The following is a 24,574-nucleotide window of genomic DNA, read 5'->3' as shown; positions in this document are numbered from 1 at the left end:
ATTAATTGTTGGGGGTGGGGGGCGGTTGCTGGACTGGGAGATGGGGAGGCAGTGAGCTCGGGCAGCCCCAGGCCCTGCCAGCCCTCTGAGTCACACTCCCCATTACCGAATTTTTTCCGCCTGGCAGCTGTCTGGTGTGGAGGGAGTGTGTGTGTGTGGTGGGGGGAGGTGTATGTATGGAGCCCCTTCCTTCTCCTAAGCCTTGACCCTTGGGCTTCCCAGCCCCCTACCCCAGTTACCTCTGGATACAGTGAAGTTCAACCACTTCCCCTTCAGATGGGGAACTGGAGCTTCTCATTCACATCCTCTAGTAAGGAGGGGAATGGAGAAAGCTGCTTTGCTTTCCTTTTGCAGTCTCTTATTCTAACTCAGGAAGTTCCTCCTGGTGTCTGGCTGTAAGCCGTCTTGCTGCTGCGCCGACCACCCCAGGTCTTCTCAGTCCCTAATCCCAGCAATGATCTGACCAGGCTTTCTTGGCCAGACAAGAGAGGAGGCAGGAGGTGAGCCCCTCCACCCCTGTCCTGCCCCTTCCCTGTGGCCTGCCGCCCCCTAAGCATTGGTGAGCACAGCACTCTGCTCAGCTGTCTGGATCCTGCCTGGCTGCCTCCTGTGTGGGTGTTTGCAGTTGGACACCCTCCCTCCTGCCTGCCACCCCCTTCCTCCCCAGCCTCTGCCGCTGGCCAGCCCCCTCCCCCTCCTGTCCCCTGCTGCCTCCCTGCAGCCTCTCTTCCTTCTGGCAAAGGAACCAGTCCCTGCCTGCTCCTCCTCAGTCCTGGGCCTTGGGCGCCTCCGGCAGGCGTTTCCCTCCTTCCCGGGCGCCTTCTCCCACTCCTCTTTACCGTTCACCCCGGCCTTTCCCTGGACTCTGCAAATATGAGGGTCTTGGCCTGCCTCCTTGGTGAGTGATCCCTTCTGCTTGGGGACTCAGGGCCCTAGGCCTCCACCTCCAACCCCTTAGCTCATCCAGTTTAGGGGCTCAGACTTCCTGACCCAGTTCCTTGTGCTCTGGGATATCTTGACATCTGGCTGCCCCTGACTGACCCCTCAGGAACCCAGCCTTCTGCACATCCAACCTAACCCTGGAAGAAGCACCAGACCTGCTCCCCTCACGCCCTGACCCCTGTGGTGTCCCTAGCCATCTGACCTTTGGTCAAGTCCCAGTGGGAACACAAAGGCCCTGTCCCAGCCCTGACTTCAGGGATCAGGCATCTGGAGCCCCACCCATCCCAGGACCTGTGTCATACTCAGACCCTCTGCCCAGAGTCCTTCCCGGCTGTGAGGTGTCTGGTTCAGAGGTGTGAGAATTCTGTGTGTGTGTCTTGGGGCCTGCACTGGAGAAGGGATCCACTTTGGGCCTGCTCCTCACTCTGTCCTCCAACCTCCCTTCCAGCAACACTAGTGGGGATCCAGGCTGTTGGTAAGTGTCCCAGACACTCTTCCGTCTGGCATCTCCCAGCCCCCATGTGCCCTCCTCTGGCCTGGCCTCACCCTCCTGCTGGGTCCCTGCCCCTTCCCCCCCATTCCACCATGACTATGCCCTTGGCCACTACTCCCTGCTAGAATCCCCCAGGTGTCTGGTCATGTCACATCTCTCTGAGCACCTGGGAGTCCTGGGTCCAGGGTCCAGTGGCCAGGATGCTGGCCTCTCCATGGCACCATACTGGACAGCCCCCAGCTCCTACTGTCACCCTGGCCTTGGGGGCCATATGATCACAGACTTTTCTATGCCTCCAGAGCGGCTGCGCCTGGCTGACGGCCCCCATGGGTGTGCTGGCCGCCTGGAGGTCTGGCATGGCGGGCGCTGGGGCACCGTGTGTGACGACGGCTGGGACCTTCGTGATGCCGCTGTGGCTTGCCGGCAGCTGGGCTGTGGGGGGGCACTGGCCGCCCCTGGGGGCGCCTTCTTCGGGGAGGGCACAGGGCTGGTATGGCTCAGCGAGCTGGCCTGTCGGGGCAGCGAGGGGCAGCTGGGCCTCTGCCCCCACCGGGGCTGGAAGGCCCATATCTGCTCCCATGAAGAGGACGCGGGTGTCGTCTGTGCAGGTGAGGTGATCCTCATCCCTTCTTTGGGGGCAGCTCCTTTGAAGATGACCTAGGGCCTCAAAGACCATAGACCCAGTAAATCCAGGGGTGCCCTGCCTCTGAACCCCTCCTTCTGGGACCCCCAACATACAACCACTCAGAGCTCCTGTATCCCAGCCCTGTGCCTCTCTCAGGGCCCAAATGACCATTCTGCTCCCCTGAACCCACTCATAGCTCCTGTTCTCTCCCATAGGTCAGCGGGTAGCTAATTCGAGGAACAATCCTGCTTCCCCGCTGGATGGGGATTCGTGGCCAGGGCTGTCCGGGGAGCTGAGCTTCACCTCAGAGGAGCCCCCCATGACTCCTGGTGAGCCCAGAGGACTCAGCTGCCCACCCTGCATCAGCCATGGGAAGAGGGAGACCCCAGGGACTCTCAGATGTAGGATGAGTTTGGGGACAGATGGTTGCACTGTCTCCTTCACAACCTGTGGGTCCTCCACCACTTTAGACCCGGCCTCCCCAGGTAGGAGGAAGGATGAACTGTTGACTTCTGGCTGTCTTCTCTCCCAGCACCCCGCCCAGCAGGGAGCCCCCAGAATAGCTCCCGGAAGAAGACCCCCCGACCACCCAAGCAGGCCAAGTCCACCCGGGCCCCTTTGCTGACATCCGGATCCCCCCGCCAAGGTACCTTCAGTATCCTCCAGCCCTCAAATCTAGATGTTCTAAAACCCTAGGACCATCAGACAGGGAACCCAGGAATGTCCTCTCCTTAACTTGGGGCTCTGGAAGGATCCCAGCCTTCACCACATAGCTCCCTGGGGATTCAGAAAGTCATGCCTGGACCCCTTCTATGTCCTGCCCCAGCCCTCAGGACACCTAGCATCCTGTTCTTCTCAGGTCCTGGCTCTCTTCCCTTAAAGGGCAGGCAGATCTCAGGCCCCTGCCCACTCTAGGCCTCAGTTTCCCCAGGTGAAAACCAAGGATGGAGTATTTGAATCTGCCTCTCACCAGCTGCACCACCCTCCCTTCCCTACCCACCCCCCAGAGCGGCTGCGCCTGGTCTCAGGCCCCCATGGCTGCGCGGGCCGCCTGGAGGTCTGGCATGGCGGGCGCTGGGGCACCGTGTGTGACGACGGCTGGGACCTTCGTGATGCCGCTGTGGCTTGCCGCGAGCTGGGCTGCGGGGGGGCGCTGGCCGCCCCTGGGGGTGCCAGGTTTGGGCCAGGCTCAGGGCCAGTGTGGATGGACGATGTGGGGTGTGGAGGAGGAGAGCAAGCTCTCCGGGACTGTCCCCGGAGCCCCTGGGGCCGCAGCAATTGTGACCACAGTGAGGATGCTGGGCTAGTCTGCACTGGTACGTTGGAGCTGCCTGGGACCCAACCACCTCTTCCTTACTTGCCTTTCACAACTGGGGGTGCCACTGGTGGGTGCTGCACTGGACTTGGCTGCCCATCAACCTCTGAAAAAGAGTTATGTATGCCCAAATGACCATGTTGCTGATGTTTGGAAATCCTCCCTATGGGACCTAGGAAGCCACAGCCAAGAGTAGGGGGGTGAGGAGTGGGGGGAGCTGGGTCTGGGAGGTGTAGCCATAGGTGGGAGGCTGGGGTACAGGGGTGCACCTGAGCTGGACTCTGAGCCAGTGACTTCCCCTCTTGGAGCCTTTTTCTCATTTGCCAACTGAAGCTGGAAGGTCTGCCTTCTAGCATTGTCTTGGAAATGACTCCTGCCCTGTGCTTAACTTAGGCCCATCCCATCATCCTAACATCCTGTGCTTGTAGCTCAGTCCCTGCTCATCCACCGCAGCTTCCTGGCACTCTGTCCTCCCTCTCCCCCTGTCCAGGCCCAGCCCCTAGGCTGCGACTGGCGGATGGCCCCCACGGCTGTGCTGGCCGCCTGGAGGTCTGGCACAGTGGGCGCTGGGGGTCAGTGTGTGATGATGCCTGGGACCTCCGAGATGCTGCAGTGGCCTGCCGGGAGCTGGGCTGTGGGAGGGCACTGGCTGCCCCTGGGGGTGCCTTCTTTGGTGAAGGGTCTGGACCCATCGTCCTGGATGATCTTCGGTGTCGTGGAAATGAGACAGCCCTGCGATTCTGTCCATCGAGGACCTGGGGCCAGCATGACTGTCACCACCGGGAGGATGCTGGGGCCGTGTGTGATGGTGAGGGACATGGGGGAGGCAGGCATGGTGGCCCCTGGAGTGGAGGGTTGAGAAGGGGGATGTTCCTATGTGCCCTTTACTCCCTTTAGACAAGCTTCCCATGTTTCCTGTTTTCTCCTTTGTGAAAACTCATCCTACATCTGGGCTCTCCATTTGGGGTGATTTTGCTCCCCAGGGGGAGCAAAATGTGATGTTTGGAGACATATTTTGGTTGTTGCAGCTGGGGATAGGGAGCTGCTGGGATGCTGTGTATAGAGGTTAGGGAGGCTGCTCAACACCCTGCCCTGTACCGGATGGTCCTAAGTGGAAAAGTGGGAGGTTGAGCCTCATCACCCAGAGAAGCACTTCTGGGCCCCACTTCATCACCCCAGCAGGAGCCAATCTTCTCCTCTGTAAGGCAACCTCCCCTCTTTTCTGTCACCCCCAAGCTACCTCCACTTTCTGCTCTCTCTTCCCTCCCATTCCTACCCTCACACCCCCAGGTCAGGGAAGGCTGGGGCTGTCTGGTGGTCATACTTCTCCCCCTTCCAGGAATGCCCCTTGGCTATGTCCCTCCCACGGCCCCTGCAGTGGACAGTAACACTTCAACATCCAGGCAAGCGGCTTCTATGCCCCTGTCCCCCCCGGTGAGCCAGGCCCCAGGGACAGCTGGCATTTCACCCCCTCCAGCCTCTCCTACTGCCCCTTGGGAGCCTGGACCAGAAGCTGGTGAGTCCCTTTCTGTCCTGTAAGAAAACAGGGTCCTGTCTTCTGTTTCCTCCTCCCAGCTCTGAATTTGTCATGGGGAGGCCCACGTTCTGAAGGACACGCTGCTAAGTTTAAGGCTGTGCTGACATATCTTGAACAAGGTTCAGATATTGAACACCTGTTCCTTATTTTCTGGAGCTAGCAAATTCTGTAGCTGGCCCTGGGAAGGAGAAAGGAAAGGGGGGCTGAGATCTACTCTATTCCTGAGGCACATGGTGTGGCTTTCTGGTCCTTCACAGTGTACTCTGGCTAGCTCCAAGTAATAGCCCTGCTTGAGAATACTGGGATACACAGCCCTGCTCTGGAGCCTCTGGGATAAGTAATTTTGCCTGCTTCCATTCCATTAGTACTGAAAGGATGGATCAATGAGGCTGTTGTTTCAAATTGTAGGTTTATTACTCAAGTATGGTAGGGCCAAAAAATCAGGAGAGATGGCCACTGAAAAGTGTTTGTAATCCACAATTCCTGAGAGGGTGGCAAATGGCATGCAGGGCCACATGGAGAAGCACCAGGGCTGGTCAGGAGGCAGAGGAAGTGAGTCAGGGGGTTGCATGGCTTTCCTGGCTTTCTAATTCTTTGGGTCTCTTCTATCCCAGGGTCCCCACAGCTGCGGTTGGTGGCTGGGCCCAGCAGGTGCTCAGGTCGGCTGGAGGTGTGGCACGATGGGCGCTGGGGGACAGTGTGTGATGATAGCTGGGACATGCGGGACTCAGCTGTGGTCTGCCGGGAGCTGGGCTGCGGTGGACCACGTCAGCCAGACCCTGCTGCTGGCCGCTTCGGCTGGGGTGCAGGGCCCATCTGGCTAGATGATGTGGGCTGTGTGGGGACGGAGTCTTCGCTGTCTGACTGCCCTGCTGCTCTCTGGGGAAAGCACAACTGTGCTCACAATGAGGACGTTGGGGTCATCTGCACTGGTAAGAAGGCCTTAGCCATCTGCTGGTTCCAGGGGGGCATCCTGGAGGAGGGAACAGTAACTAATGTTGACACTAACGTGGATTGAGTGTCTCCTAAGTCCCACCCCTGTGCTGGGTGTATGGCACAGGTGACTGCATTCAAACCACATAAGTCTAGGTTGGTGGATGTTATACCCATTTTACTGATGAAGAAGCTGAGACACAGAGAAGTTAAATAAATTGTCTGAGGTCAGACAGCAACAACATGACAGAGCTGGGATTCTAACACTGAGAACCTTCTTCCTCCTTCCAGGAATCAAGGATGTCTCCCACAAGAAGGGAGCTTTATCCTTCCTCAGATGGAAGGAAGCAAGCAGAAAGGGCACTGGGAGAGAGAAATTAGCCAAGTTGAGTGGCAATTAACACAAACTCAGGCAATGCATTTGTTTGTTAATTTGCTGACATTTACTGAGTCCTATTAATAAGTGCCAGACACTGAGCTAGGTATTGGGTTTTTCTCTTCATAGAGCTCATAGCTCATGGAGAGAAAGAGATGCACACACACACACACACAAATCACTGCAAACCTGTGTGATATGTTATGTGAGGATGCCAAGACCCACATTCAGGTTCAATAATTATCTGGAATGACTCACAGAAATCAGAGAAGCTGTTATGCTCAGGGTTGTGGTCCATATAGTGAAAGTCTGTAGGTTAAAATCAGCCAAGGGGAAAGGCCCATGGGGCAGGATTCAGAGAAGACCTTCAGGGAAGACCAGGTGTGAACTTCCAAGGGTCGTCTTTCAGTGGGCTTATGCAGACAGCCCTTAATTCTCCCCGCAGAGATGTGTGACAACATACATGAAGTATTGCCAACTAGGGAGCTCCACTGAGCCTTGGTGTTCAGAGTTTTTATAGGGGGTTGGTCTCTTAGATGTGGTTGACTGCCTCTGTGGCGATCCATAAACCACGTTGTTAGCACAGACTATCTGGCATGGCCTAAGTCCAACAGGTAGACAAAGAATCTCTTATTAAGCATGACATTCCAAAGGCTTGGAAGTCATTGCCCAGGAGTCAAGGATAAGGGGCCAAACCTTTCTTTGGGCAAGGTTACTCCTCTACTGTATACATAAGCTGATCAAAGAGATGTAAGATATGTACTGGTGACTCAAAGGATGGAATAATCAACTCTTCCCTTTCCCCCCTTCCTGAGAGCCCTGGGGACCCACAGAAGGGACTGATGCTGGGAAGTGGCCTGTCAGATCTGGGTTCCACACTAATAGTTGGTGAGAATTAATGAGGAAGTAGGGAAACTCGTTAGAAGGTACAGGAATTAGAATTGAGGCCTTGATTTGAAGCAGAAGCTGAAGAGGTGAAGAGTAGGGATTAAGTGTGAGGGAGTGGAAGAGATCAGTCACATCTAGACTATAAGTGCCAAGAAGATTGGGGACAGTGTCAGGTTTGTCTTACCACAGTGTCCTCAGGGTCTAACTGTGTGGCTCATAGGAGGTGCTGAGTAAATATTTGTGGCATGAATGAGGAATGAATGATGAGTGAATGGGAAACTGCTGACTGACTAGAGGGAAGGAGGGGCCTGGATGGATGATCTTGTCTCCATATTCTTTTTCATCTCTATCCATCTTCCAGGCCCCCCTGGCCTGGACTCTGTCTCAGACCCCTTCAGTTGGAGCTGGATCCCTGGATTGGGTAGAGATCAGGATGCCTGGCTCCCAGGAGAGGTGGTGACCAAGCCCTCTGCAAGTTTGACCTCTAGTATTGCTGAGAAAACTACCACCAAGGTGCCAGGGAAAATGCCTAAAAGTACTAAAAAGTGGGTAACAAAAAATACAAAGAGACCAACCACTCAACCCCCAGTAATGCCAACCACTAAACATGCCAGGGGACTGGGCACTCAAAGTCCCTCAGCATTGACCTCATGGACCACTACAACATTGACTGCTGAGGCATCCAGAAGGCTGACTTCTCAGTTTACCACAAGGCTGACCACTGAGGCCCCCCACAGACAGACCTCACACAGGACTGCCATTCTGACTTCTCAGACTCCCCAAGAACGAAATTCTACAACCACAGCAATACTGACTGCTCAGGGACCCCAAGAAATAACGTCTGAGGCCACCATCAAGAAAATCCCTCAGGCTTCCCTGGAGCCAGCTGCTCAGATCCCAGCAGAAGGGTCTCCAGAGTCACCCAAAGAACCATCCCTGTCCCCCACTGAGAAATCAGGTGAGTGGCGGCAAAGAGAAACTAGGCATGAAGGGAGAGGCTGGTCTTCCCTCCTGACCTGAGGCCATCCACACAGGTCTGTTCCAGGTTCGTCTGGCTGACGGACCCAACCAGTGTGCAGGCCGGCTAGAAGTGTGGCATGCTGGACGCTGGGGAACAGTGTGTGATGACAACTGGGATCTGCGGGATGCCACTGTGGCCTGCTGGGAACTGGGTTGTGGAAAGGTCCGGCCCCGAGTGGGAAAAACCCACTATGGTCCTGGGACTGGGCCCATCTGGCTGGATGACATGGGCTGTAAGGGAAGCGAGACCTCACTGAGCAACTGTCCCTCGGGACCATGGGGGAAGCACAACTGTGATCACGAGGAAGATGTGGGGCTCACCTGCACTGGTACAGGGGATAGGGGCAGGGAGTGGGGAGGAGAAGCCAAATGAATGGAGTTGGGGGGCAGGCAGGGGTGGAGGTGAAGCCATGTGACTGCATGATAGTGGAATCTACAGAACTGGGTGTGAGGGGGTCAGAGCAGGGGCATCCCAGAGTGACTCCATAAGATTTCAGGACCTTTGAGACAGGAGATAGGGTCAACACTTTTCCCCTTTTCTCCACAGGCTACTTAGATGAAGATGATTATCCCCCCTGGACCTGGGACCCTTCCTCAGGAGAGGACCTGGCCAAGGGGACCACTGTGGAAGGGGTACCTGGAAATGCTCTATCCTGGGCCACGACCAGGCGCCCAGCAGTCTCCTCCCTGTCAACATGGCGCCTGCCAGACACAGGTGAGACACATGACCAGGGTAGCCACTGGGGCCTCCAGAAACCTCCATTTGCCTCCTTGCAAAGTTTCCAGAAAGACCAGACCCTTCTAAATGAGCTGGCCAAGGTCTCAGGGAGCCTGGACAGGTTTCCCTTGGCTCCAGAGATCCTAAAATCATGCCCTCCTTGGGCTTGATGGTGACACTCTTCTCCAGAGCTTAGAAGAAGAGGCCATGTCAGAGATCAGGCCAGCCCAGCAGTCCTCACGCAGTAAACTGTGTAATACAAGAGCTTGGTCCCTTGACCCAAGTGCACAGCCAAGGGTCCCCACGTCATCATCTTCATCCCCACTCCCCCAAATGAAGTGAAACCTTACTGTTCTTATAGCTCCTGCTCTGCTCCCCCCTGGCTCAGACAGGGCAGGGACCCCTCTACCTACCTGTCTCCTGCCCATCCCTGGGCCTGATGCTGTTCCTCTGTCTGCAGAGGGACAGCTTTGTCCCACTCTGCTCAGGCGCCTCTGTCTTGCTGTGGCATCTTTCATCTCTGGTGCCACATCCAGGGCCTTGACTTGCTGGGGGTCCCCATGTAGTTGCCTTGCTCTGCCCTGCACACTTTGCACCCGCTTCTCTGCCTGTTTCCCAGGGCCTCTGTGGTCCAGTCTGCTCCTCTCACACACTGTTTCTTCTGCCTCTTTTTCTTAAACAATCAATTTCTCACCCTCATCGTGTCTCTTCTCACTCCTTCCCCATAGTCATTCCCTGGTTCTCTCTGCTGTCTTTCTCCTTGTTTCTGTCGCTGTCAGTTTCACATTCCCATCACTTCTCTTTCCTTCTGTGTCTTTCTCTTCCATTTTGCACCTCATCACCTCTGTCCCTTGCTCCATTTTCACAGTCATTTTCTCTCTGTCCTTTTCTCCCATGTCTTTCTGCTTTTTTCTTTCATGAAGAATTTCAGCTTTTGCCATCTCCATCTCTTGCTTCATCTTCCTGGTGTCTTTCTCTTTTCTTTCACGTTCAGTTCAGTTCTCACCCCCATCACCAGTTTCTCATTCCATTCCTGGCAGTTTCTCATTTTCCAGTGCCTTCCTGCTGCTTCTTTCATGGTCACTCTCACATGGTCCCCCCACTCCCACTCCCATCCTCCCCACACTCCCACGCCGACCCGTCACTTCTGGCTCTGTCCCTCTGCCCCGCAGGTCTCTTGGTTACCTTGTTACCATAAAGTCTCCTGTTTCCTGCACCTCCCATGGCTCTCTAGTCTCGTCCACCCTCCCTTCCCTTCCCTCCCGCCTTCCCCCGCCTGCGTCTCTGGTCTCTCCCTCCTACCTCTGCCCTCGCTGCTTCCGCCTGTTTCCCAAACTGGAGTGTTTGTCCCTCTCTCATGCTCTGGGCTCCTTCTCTGCCTGTCGCCCTAGCAGTTTCTCGCAGTCGTCTGTTTCACTCTTTCGGCGTGCTTGCCGTCTCCGGCAGTTCGGGTTTGTCCCTGTGTCGCCCTGCTCCCAGGTTCCTGAGCCTCCGGAGATACTCTCAGCTCCTCCTCCTTTTAGGAGACTCTAGGGGCTCGCACCCATTCCCGCCTTTTTCTAGCGCATGCGCACGTGTGGCGGGGGTCGAGAACGGCGAGGTGGGAGGGGCAGGCGTTCATCTGCTTGGCGTCTTGTGACGACACGGGCACCCTGCGCCTCCTGATTGGCCGGCAGGTTCATCGCCTGCGGTAATAGCTGGGTGAGCAGGTGTGTCTTTAGAGGCGGCCTTGTCCTGGAGGAAAGCGCGGGAGGGGGCAGACTCCTGGGGCGCGGTGACTTGGGGTTGGTGGGTAGACTCTAGTTGTGAGTTAGTGCATCTCACCCCTCTCGCTTCTTGTTCTAAAGTAGTCGGGGTTCTGGAGCCTTTGTACTTTGCCGCCCAGCGCTTCCTCCCAGTCCCGCAGCGCCCTGTGCTGCAGATGGGCCAAGGAGCAGGCTGGGTTTTGACCCGAGAGGGTCAGAAAATGAGAACAAATAGGGCGGCGCCTGTGGCTCAGTGAGTAGGGCGCCGGCCCCATATGCCGAGGGTGGCGGGTTCAAACCCAACCCCGGCCAAACTGCAACAAAAAAATAGCCGGGCGTTGTGGCGGGCGCCTGTAGTCCCAGCTACTCGGGAGGCTGAGGCAAGAGAATCGCTTAAGCCCAGGAGCTGGAGGTTGCTGTGAGCTGTGTGATGCCACGGCACTCTACCAAGGGCCATAAAGTGAGACTCTGTCTCTACAAAAAAAAAGAAAATGAGAACAAATAAATGCAGAATCACCTACGCTGCAGGGGAGATCTAAAGACAATAGGAAGATTCGCGGGGAGGAGTGCGAGTGGTGGGAGGGAATGGGAGAAACGAATTCCTGTCCTCCGCAGCAGTGTAACCTTGAAAAATGACTTAGCTTTGGTGAGTTCCCGCTTTTCCCACTGCGGCAAAAAAAAAAAAAAATGGGACTCCAGGGATGTTGGAAAAACTCAACGGAAGTCGCTCACTCTGTGCCAGGCAAGCATGATTCCAACAACTAGGTGACATAGGTCCTATTGCTACACCTATGTTTCATATGGGGTAAAAGGTGACGCTCAGAGAAGTCCAGGAGACATGATTGGAATCTGTTTTAAACGATTTTACACATGTTTTGCTCCTTGGGGTGGAAAGGACGTGTGCTGAAATAGAAGCAGGAGTTCTGGAGTCCGACTCCCTCACCAGGTTCCACCTGTGCGTTCTAAGCAGGATTAGAATCAACTAGGTGATCTCATCAGGTCCCAGTTCAACCTGCAAAATGTGTATGAAATCGTTTTAAACAACAAAATATTGGTTGTTGGACTAATTTGCTGAAAACAAACAACAGCTGCAGGATTCCAGGGAATGAGTAATTATTTCTAGTAATCAAGGAAAACTTCACAGGGGAGATGGCACTACCTACACTTCACCGGCAAACACAAGCAGAAGAACTCTCAGAGGAGCAGAGGTGGGGGACGAATTTGCCTTGCCCGAAATCTGCACTGGTGCCATCAATTTCTGCCAGATTTTTTTTCTTGAGACAGTTTCACTTTGTCATCCTCAGTAAACTGCTGTGGCGTCATAGCTCACAGCAACCTCAAACTCTTGGGCTCAAGTGATTTTCTTGCCTCAGCCTCCCAGCTAGCTGGGAATACAGGCGCCCACAACAAAGTCCAGCTACTTTTTTAGAGACCGGAGTCTCGCTCCTGAGCTCAAGCAATCCACCCACCTCAGCCTCCCAGTGTGCTAGGATTACAGGTTGAGCTACTGCACCTGGCCTCCTGCATCTGTTTCTATGGCTGCCATGACAGCATCACCAATTTAGGGGCTTAAAACAACACACACTTATTATCTTGCAGTTTTGTAGGTCAGAGATCAGACATGGGCATCACTGGGCTAAGGTCCAGGTGTCAGCAGGGCTGCTTCCTTCTGAAGACTAAGAGTCCTTGACCTTGTTTTTCCAGTTTCTAGAGGCTGCCTTCATTCCTTAGCTCACTCTTTTGTCCATCTTTGAAGCTAGCAAGCTTGCATCTCTCTGACCTTTCCTCTCTAAATATTTTTCTCTCTCATTACAGCTGTGAAAAGTCTCTAATTTTAAGGACTTAGATCAGTGTTTTCAACTTTTTTTTTTTTTAATCTCTGGGACACTTTAACCTATAGTTAAACTTCTGTGGCACACTTAAATTATGTTGATCATCAACAACAAAAAGGAGTAAAAAAGGATATACTTACTGTATATCCTTTGAACTTGTTTAAAAATCAGACGAAATCTGGATACAGATCCCCCCAACTCTTACCCATTTGTCCCTGGTGAGTTTTTATTCATCCTTTAGGATTTGGTTCAAAGGGCATATCCCAATGAGGCCTTCCCTATCCTCCCTTGGATGAGGCCATCTGTTTGTGTTCTAAGTCTTACTTTGTTGCCCTCAGTAGAGTGCGTAGTGCCATAGTTCACAGCAACCTCTAACTCCTGGCCTCAAGCAATCCTCTTGTCTCGGCTTTCCAAGGAACTGGGACTACAGGTACCACCATTACACCTGGCTTTTTTTTTAGAGATGAGGTCCTGCTCAGGCTGATCTCAAACTCCTGGGCTTAGGCAGCCCACCCACCCTGGCCTGCCAGAGTGTTAGGATTACAGGCATGAGCCACCTCTCCTGACTCATAATATATATTAGCAGGGGACGAAGCAAAGGATTTTTGTAATTGGGACATCTAGCCATGGAGCTCAAGGTGACCATGATGAACTTGCCTGAGGTCTTGGACACTGTCCTTCTTCTGCCTGACTTTGTATGCAGAGGGAGAAAATATCCTGAGAAGCTCCTTTGGAAGGAAAAGGTGGGGAAGGGAGTTCCAGGTGGTGGTAACAGCACAACTCTGACGTTTGCAAAGCTCAATGTGGGCTTGGCGCCTGTGGCTCAAGTGACTAAGGCGCCAGCCACGTACACCTGAGCTGGTGGGTTCGAATCCAGCCTGGGCCCGCCAAACAACAATGACGGCTGCAACCGAAAAATAGCTGGGCGTTGTGGTGGGCACCTGTAGTCCCAACTACTTGGGAGGCAGAGGCAGGAGAATCGCTTGAGCCCAGGAGCTGGAGGTTCCTGTGAGCTGTGATGCCACAGCAATCTACCCAGGGTGACAGCTTGAGGCTCTGTCTCAAAAAAAAAAAAAAAAGCTCAATGTGAATACTTTAGGTTGGGGGTCCAATGTGGATAGAGCATTGTGTGGATGAGACAGTGGTAAGACAGGATGCCAGGAGGAGGGCAGGGGCAATCTGTGAAGGAGGGTCAGGCATGTGGACTTTGCAACAAGGACAGTGGAGACGCAGAAAGGTTGAGGCAGGGGTAAGCTTTTGTATTAGAAACAGGCCTCAAAGGTCAGTATGGGGGGCAGGGTCACAGAGGAAGTTGGAAGACATTCGGGTGAGTCAGAACGATCACAGTAATTGGTATGGACTGTTTTGTTGGGGTGATGACAATGTTTTTAATTTCGATTGTGGTGATGGTCGCACTTGTGAATATACTAAAAACTGCTGAATTGCACATTTTAAGTTGGCGGAATTCATGTTGTGTGAATCATATCTCAAGAAAACTGTTGTAGGGTGGCATCTGTGGCTCAAGGAGTAGGGCGCTGGCCTCATATACCGGAGGTGGCGGGTTCAAACCTGGCCCTGGCCAAAAACTGCAAAAAAAAAAAAAAAGAAAGAAAGCTATTGTGGGCTGGGTGCAGTGGCTCACACGTTCAATCCTAACACTCTGGAAGGCTGATGTGGGCAGACTGCTTAAGTTCAGGAGTTTGAGACCAGCCTGAGTAAGAGCTAGACCCAGTCTCTACTAAAAATAGAGAAACTATCTGGGCATTGTGGTGGACGCCCATAGTTCCAGCTACTTGGGGAGCTGAAGTAAGAGTATCACTTGAGCCCAAGAGTTTGAGGTTGCTGTGAGTTATGACACCACAGCACTCTACCCAGGGTGGACAGAGTGAGACTCAAACGAACAAACAAACAAACAAAACAACAAAAAAAGCTTTTGTGAAAATAAGCTTATGTAGCTATAAGACAGGATTGTCTTTTTATTGTTCCTAAATAAAATGGTATAAGTGTATATATGCTACATATTATAAATCTCTGTTATATAAAATTGTCGCATAGATATTATCCAACTGTATTTGGCTCCCAAAATAGGAAACATAATAATACAGAAATGTTCTAGGCAGCTAATAAAGATATCTGTTTTTTTCCTTCCCCTAGGGCAGGGGCCTCAGGAAATTGAAATAATAAATGCCCTTATTTATTTTATTTATTTATTTTTTTGAGACAGAGTCTCACTATGTCACCCTCAGTCTACCGTGGCCTCACAGCTCACAGCAACCTCAAACTGTTGGGCTTAAGTGATTCTCTTGCCTCAGCGTCCCAAGTAGCTGGGACCACAGGTGCTCACCACAATGCCCAGCTATTATTTTGTTGCAGTTGTCATTGCTGTTTAACTGGCCTGGGCCGGGTTCAAACCCACCAGCCTCAGTGCATGTAGCCAGTGCTGTAACCACTGTGCTACGGGCGCCGAGCCTAAATGCCCTTATTTTATAAGCTAGTTTAGTCATAATTTCTGTTATTGGTACCTAAGAGCATCCCAACTGAATTGTAAAGGTGGCTGAGAGATCAGGAAGGAGGCTGAAGTGACAGTCCCGTTGGACAGTATGGCATTTGAATCAGGGCTGGGGCCCAGGGGAGCAGGAGGGAGAGTCATCCAAGAGGGGGAGTTGAAAACTCAACCCCCTTTCCTATATCTCTCAAGGTGACAAAGATGGTTACAAACCTCCCTGGATGTGGAACAAATCTATGGGAAGGGGCCTCACCAAGGGGCTCCCCAGCACAGGCAAACCACCCACCCATGCCACTGGCACCACCAGGAGTCCAGGAAGCCCTCTTCCAGCCCCGAAGTTCTATGGGAACACAGGTGAGGGGTGTGGCTGGATGAGGGGACTGGGGGAATGTGTATGGTAAGGTAGAGAGATGGACTCCAAACTCCTAGTGCTGACCCAACTCTTACTCCAGAAACACCCAACAGAGATATATTCGAAAACCTAGTTATGATACAGGCTGGTGGTCCCCAAGTCAGAGTGATTTTGCCCCCAAGGGCCCTTTGGCAATGTCTGAAGACATTTTGGATTGTCCTTATTGGAAGGAGAGAGGCCACCTCTTGGCACCTAATGGGCAGAGGCCCAGGATGGCATTAAATGCCCTACAGGACACCGGCTATGCCCCCATGGCAAAGCATCATCAGATTCCAAATGCCCAAAGGTGCTGAGATTGAGAAGCCCTAATCTATACCACACAAGTGATTCTGACAAATAAGAAAATGATAGGAAACCCTGAATAAGAAGGAGAAAAAGATACAAACTGGTGATTCACAGAAAGGGAAGTCCAAATGGGCAATTTTATGTAGAAAATGCATCAGAAACCAGGAAATGCAAATGAAAGCAACAACAAGGATGGAAAAGGATAAGAAAAGTGGATGATACCAAGTGTGTGTGAAGATGTGGGGAAACAGCATCGCACCGGGTATTAGCTGTTTGATGAAAACCACCTAGCGGTATTTAGAGAGGTGAAGTGTAGTTATAGGCTGCAGGCTGGTACAAAGGTAGTGAGTTACCTTACTTGATGGTTCATGGTCAGTTATAGATTGAACTCCTTGTTCTACTCTTTCCCCTTTGTGACTAGTCTTTAAAAAAACATGATTATAGGCTCGGCACCTGTAGCTCAAGCAGCTAAGTTGCCAGCCATATACACCAGAGCTGTTGGGTTCGAATCCAGCCCAGGCTGCCAAACAACAATGACAACTAGAACCAAAAAATAGCTGGGTGTTGTGGTGGGCACCTGTGGTCCCAGCTACTTGGGAGGCTGAAGCAAGAGAATTGCTTAAGCCCAGGAGTTGGAGGTTGCTGTGAGCTGTGATGCGACAGCACTCTACCCAGGTCAATAGCTTGAGGCTCTGTTTCAAAAACAAAAACAAAACAACAACCACAACAAAAAGATTATAAATCATGACCCACAAACCTGCTCCTAGATATATATTCCAGAGAAATTCTTACACAGGCTTATACAAAGATGTATATGAGGATGTTCTTTGGAACCCTGGGATCTCAGAAAGTGGGATGCAAATTAAATGTCCAAAAATAGGGGAACGGATGAGAGAAATACACTGGGTATGCACCATGGGATTCCATGTAACAGCTAAAACAATGATGAGATGCATACACAGCTACATGACATTGAGAAACAGAATGAGATTTCCAGCCTAATATTATTTGCAAAAATTTAAAGCACACACAAAAACAAATACATACACTTACAAAAACACATTCTATTTTATGAGGACACATTTAAGGCCATATGCCAAACACATTAGGGGAGTTGTCTGTAGGAGAGGGTGGTGAGGATAGAGATTGAGGAGAAAGAGGATTCAAATTAAAATAAGAAACATTGCAGAGAGAGGCTGTTTGTGACAGTGTGCCAGGGAGTATCATTACTGTAGCTCTCTACACCTTGTGTCTGAAAAATGAAAAGCCATCCCCACTGTAGGTATCTGTGCCCCTAAAATACTGAATTGAGATTCTTGAAATAATAACTAAAAATATTTGTCAAGCAACAACTCCAGGTCAGGTATTATTCTAAACACTTTATATATATTTACTATTATTTCTTTAATCCTCACAATATCTACCTGAGCCCTATGATGTAGGTCTATAATTATGCCCATTTCACAGATGAGAGAAATTGAGACACATCTCCTTGAATCTTATGACAACTCTACAGGAAGATATGGTCACATATGGTTTATGGTTTATGGGTGAGGAAGAAACTGAGATTCAAGCAGTTAAATGACTTGCCCATTGTCACCCAGTTATAGAGAGCTGGAGCTTAAACCCAAAAGCCTGCCTTTTCTTTCTTTTTTTTTTTTTTTTTGGCAGTGTCTTGTTCTGTCACCCAGGCTAAAGTGCTGTAATGTCATAGCTCACAGCAACCTTGAACTCCTGGGCTCAAGTGATCTTCCTGCCTTGGCCTCCCAAATAGGTGGGATTACAGGCACTTGCCAAGATGCCCAGCTAGCTTTTCTATTTTTAGTAGAGATGAGGTCTAACTCTTGCTCAGGCTGGTCTCAAAATCCTGAACTCAGGGTATCCTCCTGCTTCAGCTTCCCAGAGTACTAGAAGGCCAAGCGTTTTCCTTAATGCTTCTCCAACCCTACAGAGGACAGCTTGTACCTCAAAAACCCTACAGGAACAAGTGGAAATCTCTAGAGCAGTTTAATACCTTAGCTGGTAACCCAGGTGACTAAATTTAAACGAATTGACACTTTGAAAAATGAAATATTCAGTTCCTCAATAGCCACATGTGGCTAGTGACTACTATTGTACTATGCAGATCATGGGCTATTTCCATCACGTATTTAATCAGATGCAGACAACTTGGGTTCAGATCTTGTCCCTGCAGCTTGCAAAGTGTGTCTGTAGGACCTGGGGGAAAGTCAACTATCCTCTTGGCCTAATTCCATTTACTTGTAAAAAGGGGTACAATTCGCACTCACCTGGAAGCCCAGCCAGGAAGCAGTTGAAGCTCCTTGCTCCACTCAGGCCCCACGTTTAAGGGGTGCCAAATATACAGTAATCAAGAGAAAGTCTGTCATAATATAATATTTTTGAAAATCAAAATTAATGCAAAAATATTCATTGATGAACTAAATATCAAAATCTTAACTGAAGGCAGGACCCTACTCACCTTGTTGGGATGCACTCTAGTTCCAACTGTATCAGATGCTGTCTTTGTTAAAATGGTAAATTTTTGTTCATCGTGGATATCTTGCATTAATTTTGGTGGTCTTGATTACTAAGATTGACCTTCGGCACCCTCTCGCATCTCCCTGTCTCCCTGCGTCTCCACATCCCTTTGCATCCCAGTCCCTCTGAGTTTCGGCCCCTCCCGCATCCTGGTTTTCCGCTACGCTGCCTCGGGTACTCTGCAGCATAGGCCGCCAGGTGGCGCCCAGGAACAACAGAGGAGGCGGGGAGGAGGGTAGCTAGGACTGGTGAGGTATGCTGGTGACCTGTGACGTCACGAAGTTCTACGCCTTCTCGTTGGTTAGCTCCTAGGGGCGGGGTGAGGGCGGGGCAGACTGACCTCAGACCGTCTGCCGGTCTTTCTTCTCCAGGTTTCCAGAGGAAACCGTGGCCTGAGCGCCGGCTGCTGCGACCCACTGAGGTCAGGACAGTACCCCCCACCCCGTTCCCAGCTCTCTCCGCCTCGACGGAGCTTCCAAGCCCACCGCTGACCTCTGACTCCCAGCCACAGCTCATTCTCAACTCGGCTTCAAGACCAGAGGCGACCTCCAACCCTCCTGACACTTCACCACCCACCCCAGATCCAGCCTCGCGGACGAACCCCGACCTCCTCTTTACAACCCCTCACCTTATTTTGTCCACCCCCGACTCCAGTGTGATTCCGATGTCGACTCCAGAGCTCTCACCTCCCCTACTACCCACCTTGCCCAAAGGGCTGACCTCTGACTCCTCTGTACCGTCTGAAATGACCCCGGAATCTGACATAACCCCAGACTTGGACACAACTCCATACCCAAATACAGTCCCAGAATCTTCCAGCTCCCCAAACCCCTCCACAAGCCCTTGCCATACTACCACCCCTCACCCCACTGTAACTCTTCATCCTGCAACCCCTCAACTCACCATGACCCCTCAACCCCCTACGACACCTTATCCCGTGACCACCCCTTATCCCGTGACCACCCCTCAACTCATCGTGACCCCTCAACCCATGATCACCACTGAACCCACCATGATTCCTGACCCTACCACCACCCCTAAACCCATCACCGCCCCTCAACCCACCACTGCCCCTCAACCCACCACAGCTCCTCACCTCACCTCAGCCCCTATCATCACTTCTAAGTTTCTTCCAACATTGTCGGGTACAGAACTTTCCTCACTCACTTCAGCACCCACAAGCAAGCCCAGCCTGTCCCCTGAGCTGAGCTTCACAGCACCTGCCACTCACACCTCCATTTCCCAGATGCCAACCCTAGAGCCCTCTCCAACCTTAGAGTCCAGTACCTCCAGTTTCTCCACAGCCCAAAGCATGGACCCACTGTCCACTGAAGATTTTGAACCATCAAGAAGCCAAAGCTCTAAACTAACCTCTTCACCTACCCAGACCCCACACTCAGCCTCTGACCCCATTATGACCCCTGACCTCCACCTCTCTTCTATGGCCCACCCCTTGGATCAACCTCCTCCTGACCACCTGACCTTAGGGTCACCCGCTGGTCAGAGCCCAGGCCCTGTTGGCCCATGTGTGGTTCCAACACCACCTGTAAGAGTCATGGCTTGTGAGCCACCTGCTTTGATGGAGCTGGTGGCTGCTGTGAGGGATGTAAGTGGTCAGCTGCAGAGGCTGACCCACGTCCTGGAGCAGGACCGGCAGGAGCGCCAAGCCCTGGGACTGGGGCTGACCCGGTTGGTTGAAGCTGCCCAGGGTCTAGGGCAGCTGGGTGAGGCTATAAAGAGACTAGCAGAGGTTGCCTGGCCTCCCAGCACACCTGTGCCAACCACCACAACCCCAGAGGAGGAGGAGAGGCCTCTAAGGGGAGATGTGTGACCTTCAAGATTCGGTGGGCTTAAGACACTCCCAACCAAAGGAAACCCCCCAAACTATTAATTAAAAGCAAGGTATGAATGGTGTTTCTGGGGATCTAGGGGAATCCTGGAGAGATAGACCCACAAGATTGACCTTGATTTGTGACTACCACAGACGCTATGCAAGGTGGTGGTGATGATCGTGATAGTGATGGTAATTATGAAAGTGAGGATGATGATTATGACAGTGATGATCATGAGAGAATGGTTATGGTGATGAGGCAATGATGGTAATAACGGTGGTAGTGGTGATGATGGTGATTAAAGTGATCATGGTGGTGATGGTGATGAGGACAATGATTGTGGTTATCATGGTGATGATCATGATGGTGATGCTAGTGGTGGTGGTGATCGTGGTGGTGATCGTGGTGATGATGGTCACAATGGTGATAAAGATGTTCATGGTGGTGATGATCATGATGGTGGTTGTGATGATGATGATGATGATGATGAAGCTTCATGTGGATAGGAATCTTTGCCTTGTTCATGGCTGTATGCCTAGCTTTTAAAACAGAGGCTGACACAGAGTGCGCACTCACTAAGTATTCGTTGAATGACCAAGTACATCATCATCACATCATAATGACTAATATGTGCTGGGTGCTTCCTGTGTGTTGGCTGTTTTAAGAGATTTGCATGGATGATGTCATTTTATCATAACAAGTGCTTGCCAAGGAGTGTACTGTTTCCATAGCTCAGCATACAAGGAGGTGAGCTTTGGAGACTGGGATTACTGAGCTTGAGTCCGTGCTGGGAGCGAACATAAGTGAGTTATTTAACCTCTTGGTCTGAGTTTCTCTGACTATAAAAGGGGGATAATAATAGTACATGTACCTCATGGGGTTCTGTGATGATTGAATGATAAGTCAACACCTGTTAGAGTGCTGAGGCTGGGGCCTGGCACTTTATGAGCGCTCATCATGTGAGAGTGACTGTTGTGTTCATCCCCAGTTTACAGATCTGGGTACTGAGGCACAGGGAGGTTTGGTCACATGCCCCAGATCACTCAGGGAACATGTGGTGGGACCAGGGTTGGTTCTCAGAGCTCTTGCTCTTGAGAAAATATTACATGCTCATGTAAGACTGGCCTGAGTTCAAGTCATAGCTGGGCTATGTCCCAGCCATGGAACTCTGGCAGTTTTCCTTCCTTCTCTGAGCCTCAGTTTTTTCACATGTAAAGTGGGGCTACTAATACCACACACTTCATGGGGTTGTTGTGAGGATTAAATGAGTTAATGTGGAGAAGAACAGAGCTTGGCACATAGCATGTGGTTGTTAACAAGAGTGACAATTACAGCACCTAACTGTATTTCTCTGTATGCCTGACACTGTGTGGACTATTAATATACTACTTCCGGTCCTCACCACAGCCCTTCAAGGGAGAAACTTTGATCCCTGTTTCAGACAGGACTCTGGAACTCAGAGAGGGCAGGCCCTCTGTTTAAGGCCACACAGCAGAGCTGTGACTCAAATCCAGAATAACTGTGATGTTAAATTCCTGTGATTTACCTATGGCCTGGAGGTCCAGATTAAGGCTTCCATGACTGCTCATCTTTGAGTGACAAAGATAGACATGGCAAGCTCTGTCCTATCTCTTTCTTGGCTTGCCGGCCTATAAACTAGGGGCTGGCTTGCAAGATTCTCCACCCTCCACTCTGACTCTTGTCCCTGCTGCCTCAGGCTGGGAACCATCCCTCCTCCTCCCCCTCTCCCTAGCTCAGAGGTCATGGAAGGTGAGGGTGGCTGGCCCCTCCACAGTCCTGCAAAGGCCAACAGGGTCCAGTTACTTGCTTCAGGGAGGGAGGGATAATGTCGGGGGTCCTGATAGATGGACTGTCTGCTCCCACCAACAGGCAAAGGAGGACGCGGAGAATTCTCTGTTCCTCAGATCTCATTAAGCCCCAAGACTTAAATAACTGCTGACTGGTACCCTGGGGAGGACTGAGGGGAGGGCTTCTGCCTCCTTCCCCTTCCTGCCGTAGGTAGTTGAGGGGTTATGGAAAGGAACTCCAACTCAGAAGGAAAAGGCTCCTTTTCTATTTCCAGGTGTGGCAGGTGAAGCCTGGCTCTGGATCCTCTCCCCCCAAAGCAGCAGAGAGCCCAGTGTGGGGTTCAGGCTCCTGTCTCTTCCCTGGTATCCAAAGGAGGGGGGTGCTATTGGGCACTCTGGCTCTTGGTTGCTCCACCCTTGCCACCTTCTGCCAGTGCTGAAGAAGAGAGCACTTAATTACCAGTCACTCTATCCTGCTTGGCCAGGCGGTTAAGCCCAAACATCTGGCCTCAAGGCCCCTGGCCAGACTGGGGGGCCAGACCCCTCCTGCTGCTGGCCCTGACTCTGGACACCTCCTACAAGATAGCTGAGCTTGATCCTCTGCCTGCCAACTGGCAAAAAGCCCAGAACAGTAGCCACTAGGCCTAGCAGGCACAATTGATGCAAAAAAACTCAAAACAAAACATTTGACAAAATTAATACTTATTCACAGTTTACACATAACACTACACACACACACAACAAACATGCACACACAGAGAGAGAAAGGTTGGTGCTGCAGAGAGGACTTTCTTAATTAGGGAAAGGGTATAAAGGAAGATGTCATTATCCATGGTAGTATGTTAACAGAAACCCCCAAAGAACTGAGCAGATAAATTATTATTAGTAAGAGTTTAGCCAGAATGCTGGATCAGTACTCTAAAATCATGTCTCATGGTCTTGGCACCTCAAAATGTGACCCCTGGAATAGAGGCATTGGCCTTACATGGAAGCTGGTTATGGATGCAGAATCTCAGACCCAACGAGTCAGAATTGGCATTTTAATAAGATGAGCTGGTGATTCATCAGCCCATTGGGTTAAAATTCTTCAAGTCAGACTATTTGCCTACCTATTACTATACATACAGGCAGACTTGGAGATGTTTGCTGGTCAGTTCTAAACCCTGTGATATAAGCATATATTGTAGTAAAGCGAGTCACGCAAATTTTAGAGGTTCCTAGTGCACATTGAAGTTGTACTTACATTATACTGTAGTCTGGTAAGTGTGAAATAGCATTATGTAAAAAAAAAAAAAACCCAGCCATACCTTACTTTAAGGGCTCAGCACCTTTAGCTCAGTGGCTAGAGAGCCAGCCATATACATGGGAGCTGGAAGGTTCGAATCCAGCCCAGGCCTGCCAAACAGCAATGACATCTACAACCAAAAAGTAGCCAGGCATTGTGACAAGTGCCTGTAGTCCCAGCTATTTGGGAGGCTGAGGCAAGAGAAGCGCTTAAGCCCAAGACTTTGAGGTTGCTGTGAGCTGTGATGCCACGGCACTCTACCTCGGGTGACATAGGGTGACATAGTGAGACTCTGTCTCAAAAAAATAAAATACTTTAAGGCTGAGTCGGGAGAATTGCTTGAGGTCAGGAGTTTGAGACCAGCCTGAGCAACACATTGAGACCCCATCTTTACAAAATAGAAAAACTAGCTAAACATGTTGATATGTGTCCAGCTACTAGGGAGGCCAAGGCAGGAGGATCACTTCAGTCTAGGAATTGGAGGCTGCAGTGAGCTGTGATGTAGTGCTCCAGCCCAGGTAACAGAGTGATACTCTGTCTCAAACAACAGCAACAACAAACAAACAAAAAAATACTTCATTGCTAAAAAAATGCTAGTAGTAGTCATCTGAGCCTTCAGATCAGAATCTTTTTACTGATGGAGGTTCTTGTTTTGATGTTGATGGCTGCTGACTGATCAGGGTGGTGGTTGCTGAAGGTGAGGAGGCTGTGACAATTTATTAAAATAAGACAGCAATGGGCTTGGTGCCCATAGCTTAGTGAGTAGGGCGCTGGCCACATACACTGAGGCTGGCGGGTTAGAGCCCGGCCTAGGCCTGCTAAACAATGACAACTACAACCAAAAAATAGCTGGACATTGTGGTGGGTACCTGTAGTCCCAGCTACTCAGGAGGCTGAGGCAAGAGAATAGCTTAAGTCCAAGAGTTTGAGGTTGCTGTGAGCTGTGACGCCACAGCACTTTGCCGAGGGCGACATAGTGAGACTGTAAATAAATAAATAAGACAGCAATGGAGTGTGCTGTAAGAATTAACTACTCTTCCTCTCCTGGAGGATTTCTCTGTGTCATGAGATGCTGTTTGATAGCATTTTACCCATTGTCAAACCTCTTCAAAGTTAGAGTCAATCCTCTCAGACCCTGCATTTGCTTTATCATCTACATTTATGTAATATTCTAAATCCCTCATTGTCATTTCAATAATGTGCACAGAGTCTTCACCAGGAAAAGATTCATCTCAAGAAACTTTCTCAGCTCATCCATAAGAAGCAAATGCTCATCAATTTAAGTTTTAAGAAGAGATTGCTACAATTTGGTCACATTTTCAGGCTCCACTTTTAATTCTAGTTCTCTTGCTATTTCCACAACATTTATTGTTACCTCCCCCACTTAAGTCTTGAATTTAAGGTCAAGCGTAAAGATTGGAATCAACTTCTTCCAAACTCCTGTTCATATTGGTATTTTGACCTCCTCCCATGAATCACAAATG

General features: G+C 51.0%; 1 protein-coding gene and 1 long non-coding RNA gene across 5 annotated transcripts; one reads left to right on the top strand and one right to left on the bottom strand.

The window, feature by feature from the left end:
- The first annotated feature begins 57 nt into the window (after positions 1-57).
- SSC5D (scavenger receptor cysteine rich family member with 5 domains) lies at positions 58-21,430 on the top strand. Of its 4 annotated transcripts, none has more exons than XM_053606632.1 (14): positions 58-500; positions 743-898; positions 1,391-2,043; positions 2,276-2,389; positions 2,593-2,706; positions 3,068-3,376; positions 3,866-4,183; positions 4,715-4,891; positions 5,527-5,844; positions 7,471-8,067; positions 8,144-8,458; positions 8,677-8,844; positions 15,123-15,284; positions 18,537-21,430. In XM_053606632.1, exons 3-14 carry the CDS (start codon positions 1,581-1,583, stop codon positions 19,994-19,996), a joined length of 4,515 nt encoding a protein of 1,504 aa, XP_053462607.1. In that variant the 5' UTR covers positions 58-500; positions 743-898; positions 1,391-1,580; the 3' UTR covers positions 19,997-21,430. The 4 variants fall into 4 exon arrangements, with proteins under 4 accessions (XP_053462607.1, XP_053462608.1, XP_053462610.1 ...); XM_053606633.1 differs by having other exon boundaries at positions 58-898; positions 1,391-1,417; positions 1,735-2,043; XM_053606635.1 differs by having other exon boundaries at positions 58-898; positions 1,391-1,417.
- LOC128596847 (uncharacterized) lies at positions 11,479-18,318 on the bottom strand. The gene is made up of 3 exons (XR_008383146.1): positions 18,107-18,318; positions 17,916-18,007; positions 11,479-11,604 (listed from the first exon to the last, which is right to left on the bottom strand). It is a non-coding gene; the product is annotated as an uncharacterized LOC128596847 (long non-coding RNA).
- Positions 21,431-24,574: the final 3,144 nt, after the last annotated feature.

This window comes from Nycticebus coucang, chromosome 10 (assembly GCF_027406575.1).
Source record: "Nycticebus coucang isolate mNycCou1 chromosome 10, mNycCou1.pri, whole genome shotgun sequence".
Taxonomy (NCBI): Eukaryota; Metazoa; Chordata; class Mammalia; order Primates; family Lorisidae; genus Nycticebus; species Nycticebus coucang.
The sequence above is the reverse complement of the archived record's forward strand: the minus strand, read 5'-3'. Positions and strand labels throughout refer to the sequence as shown.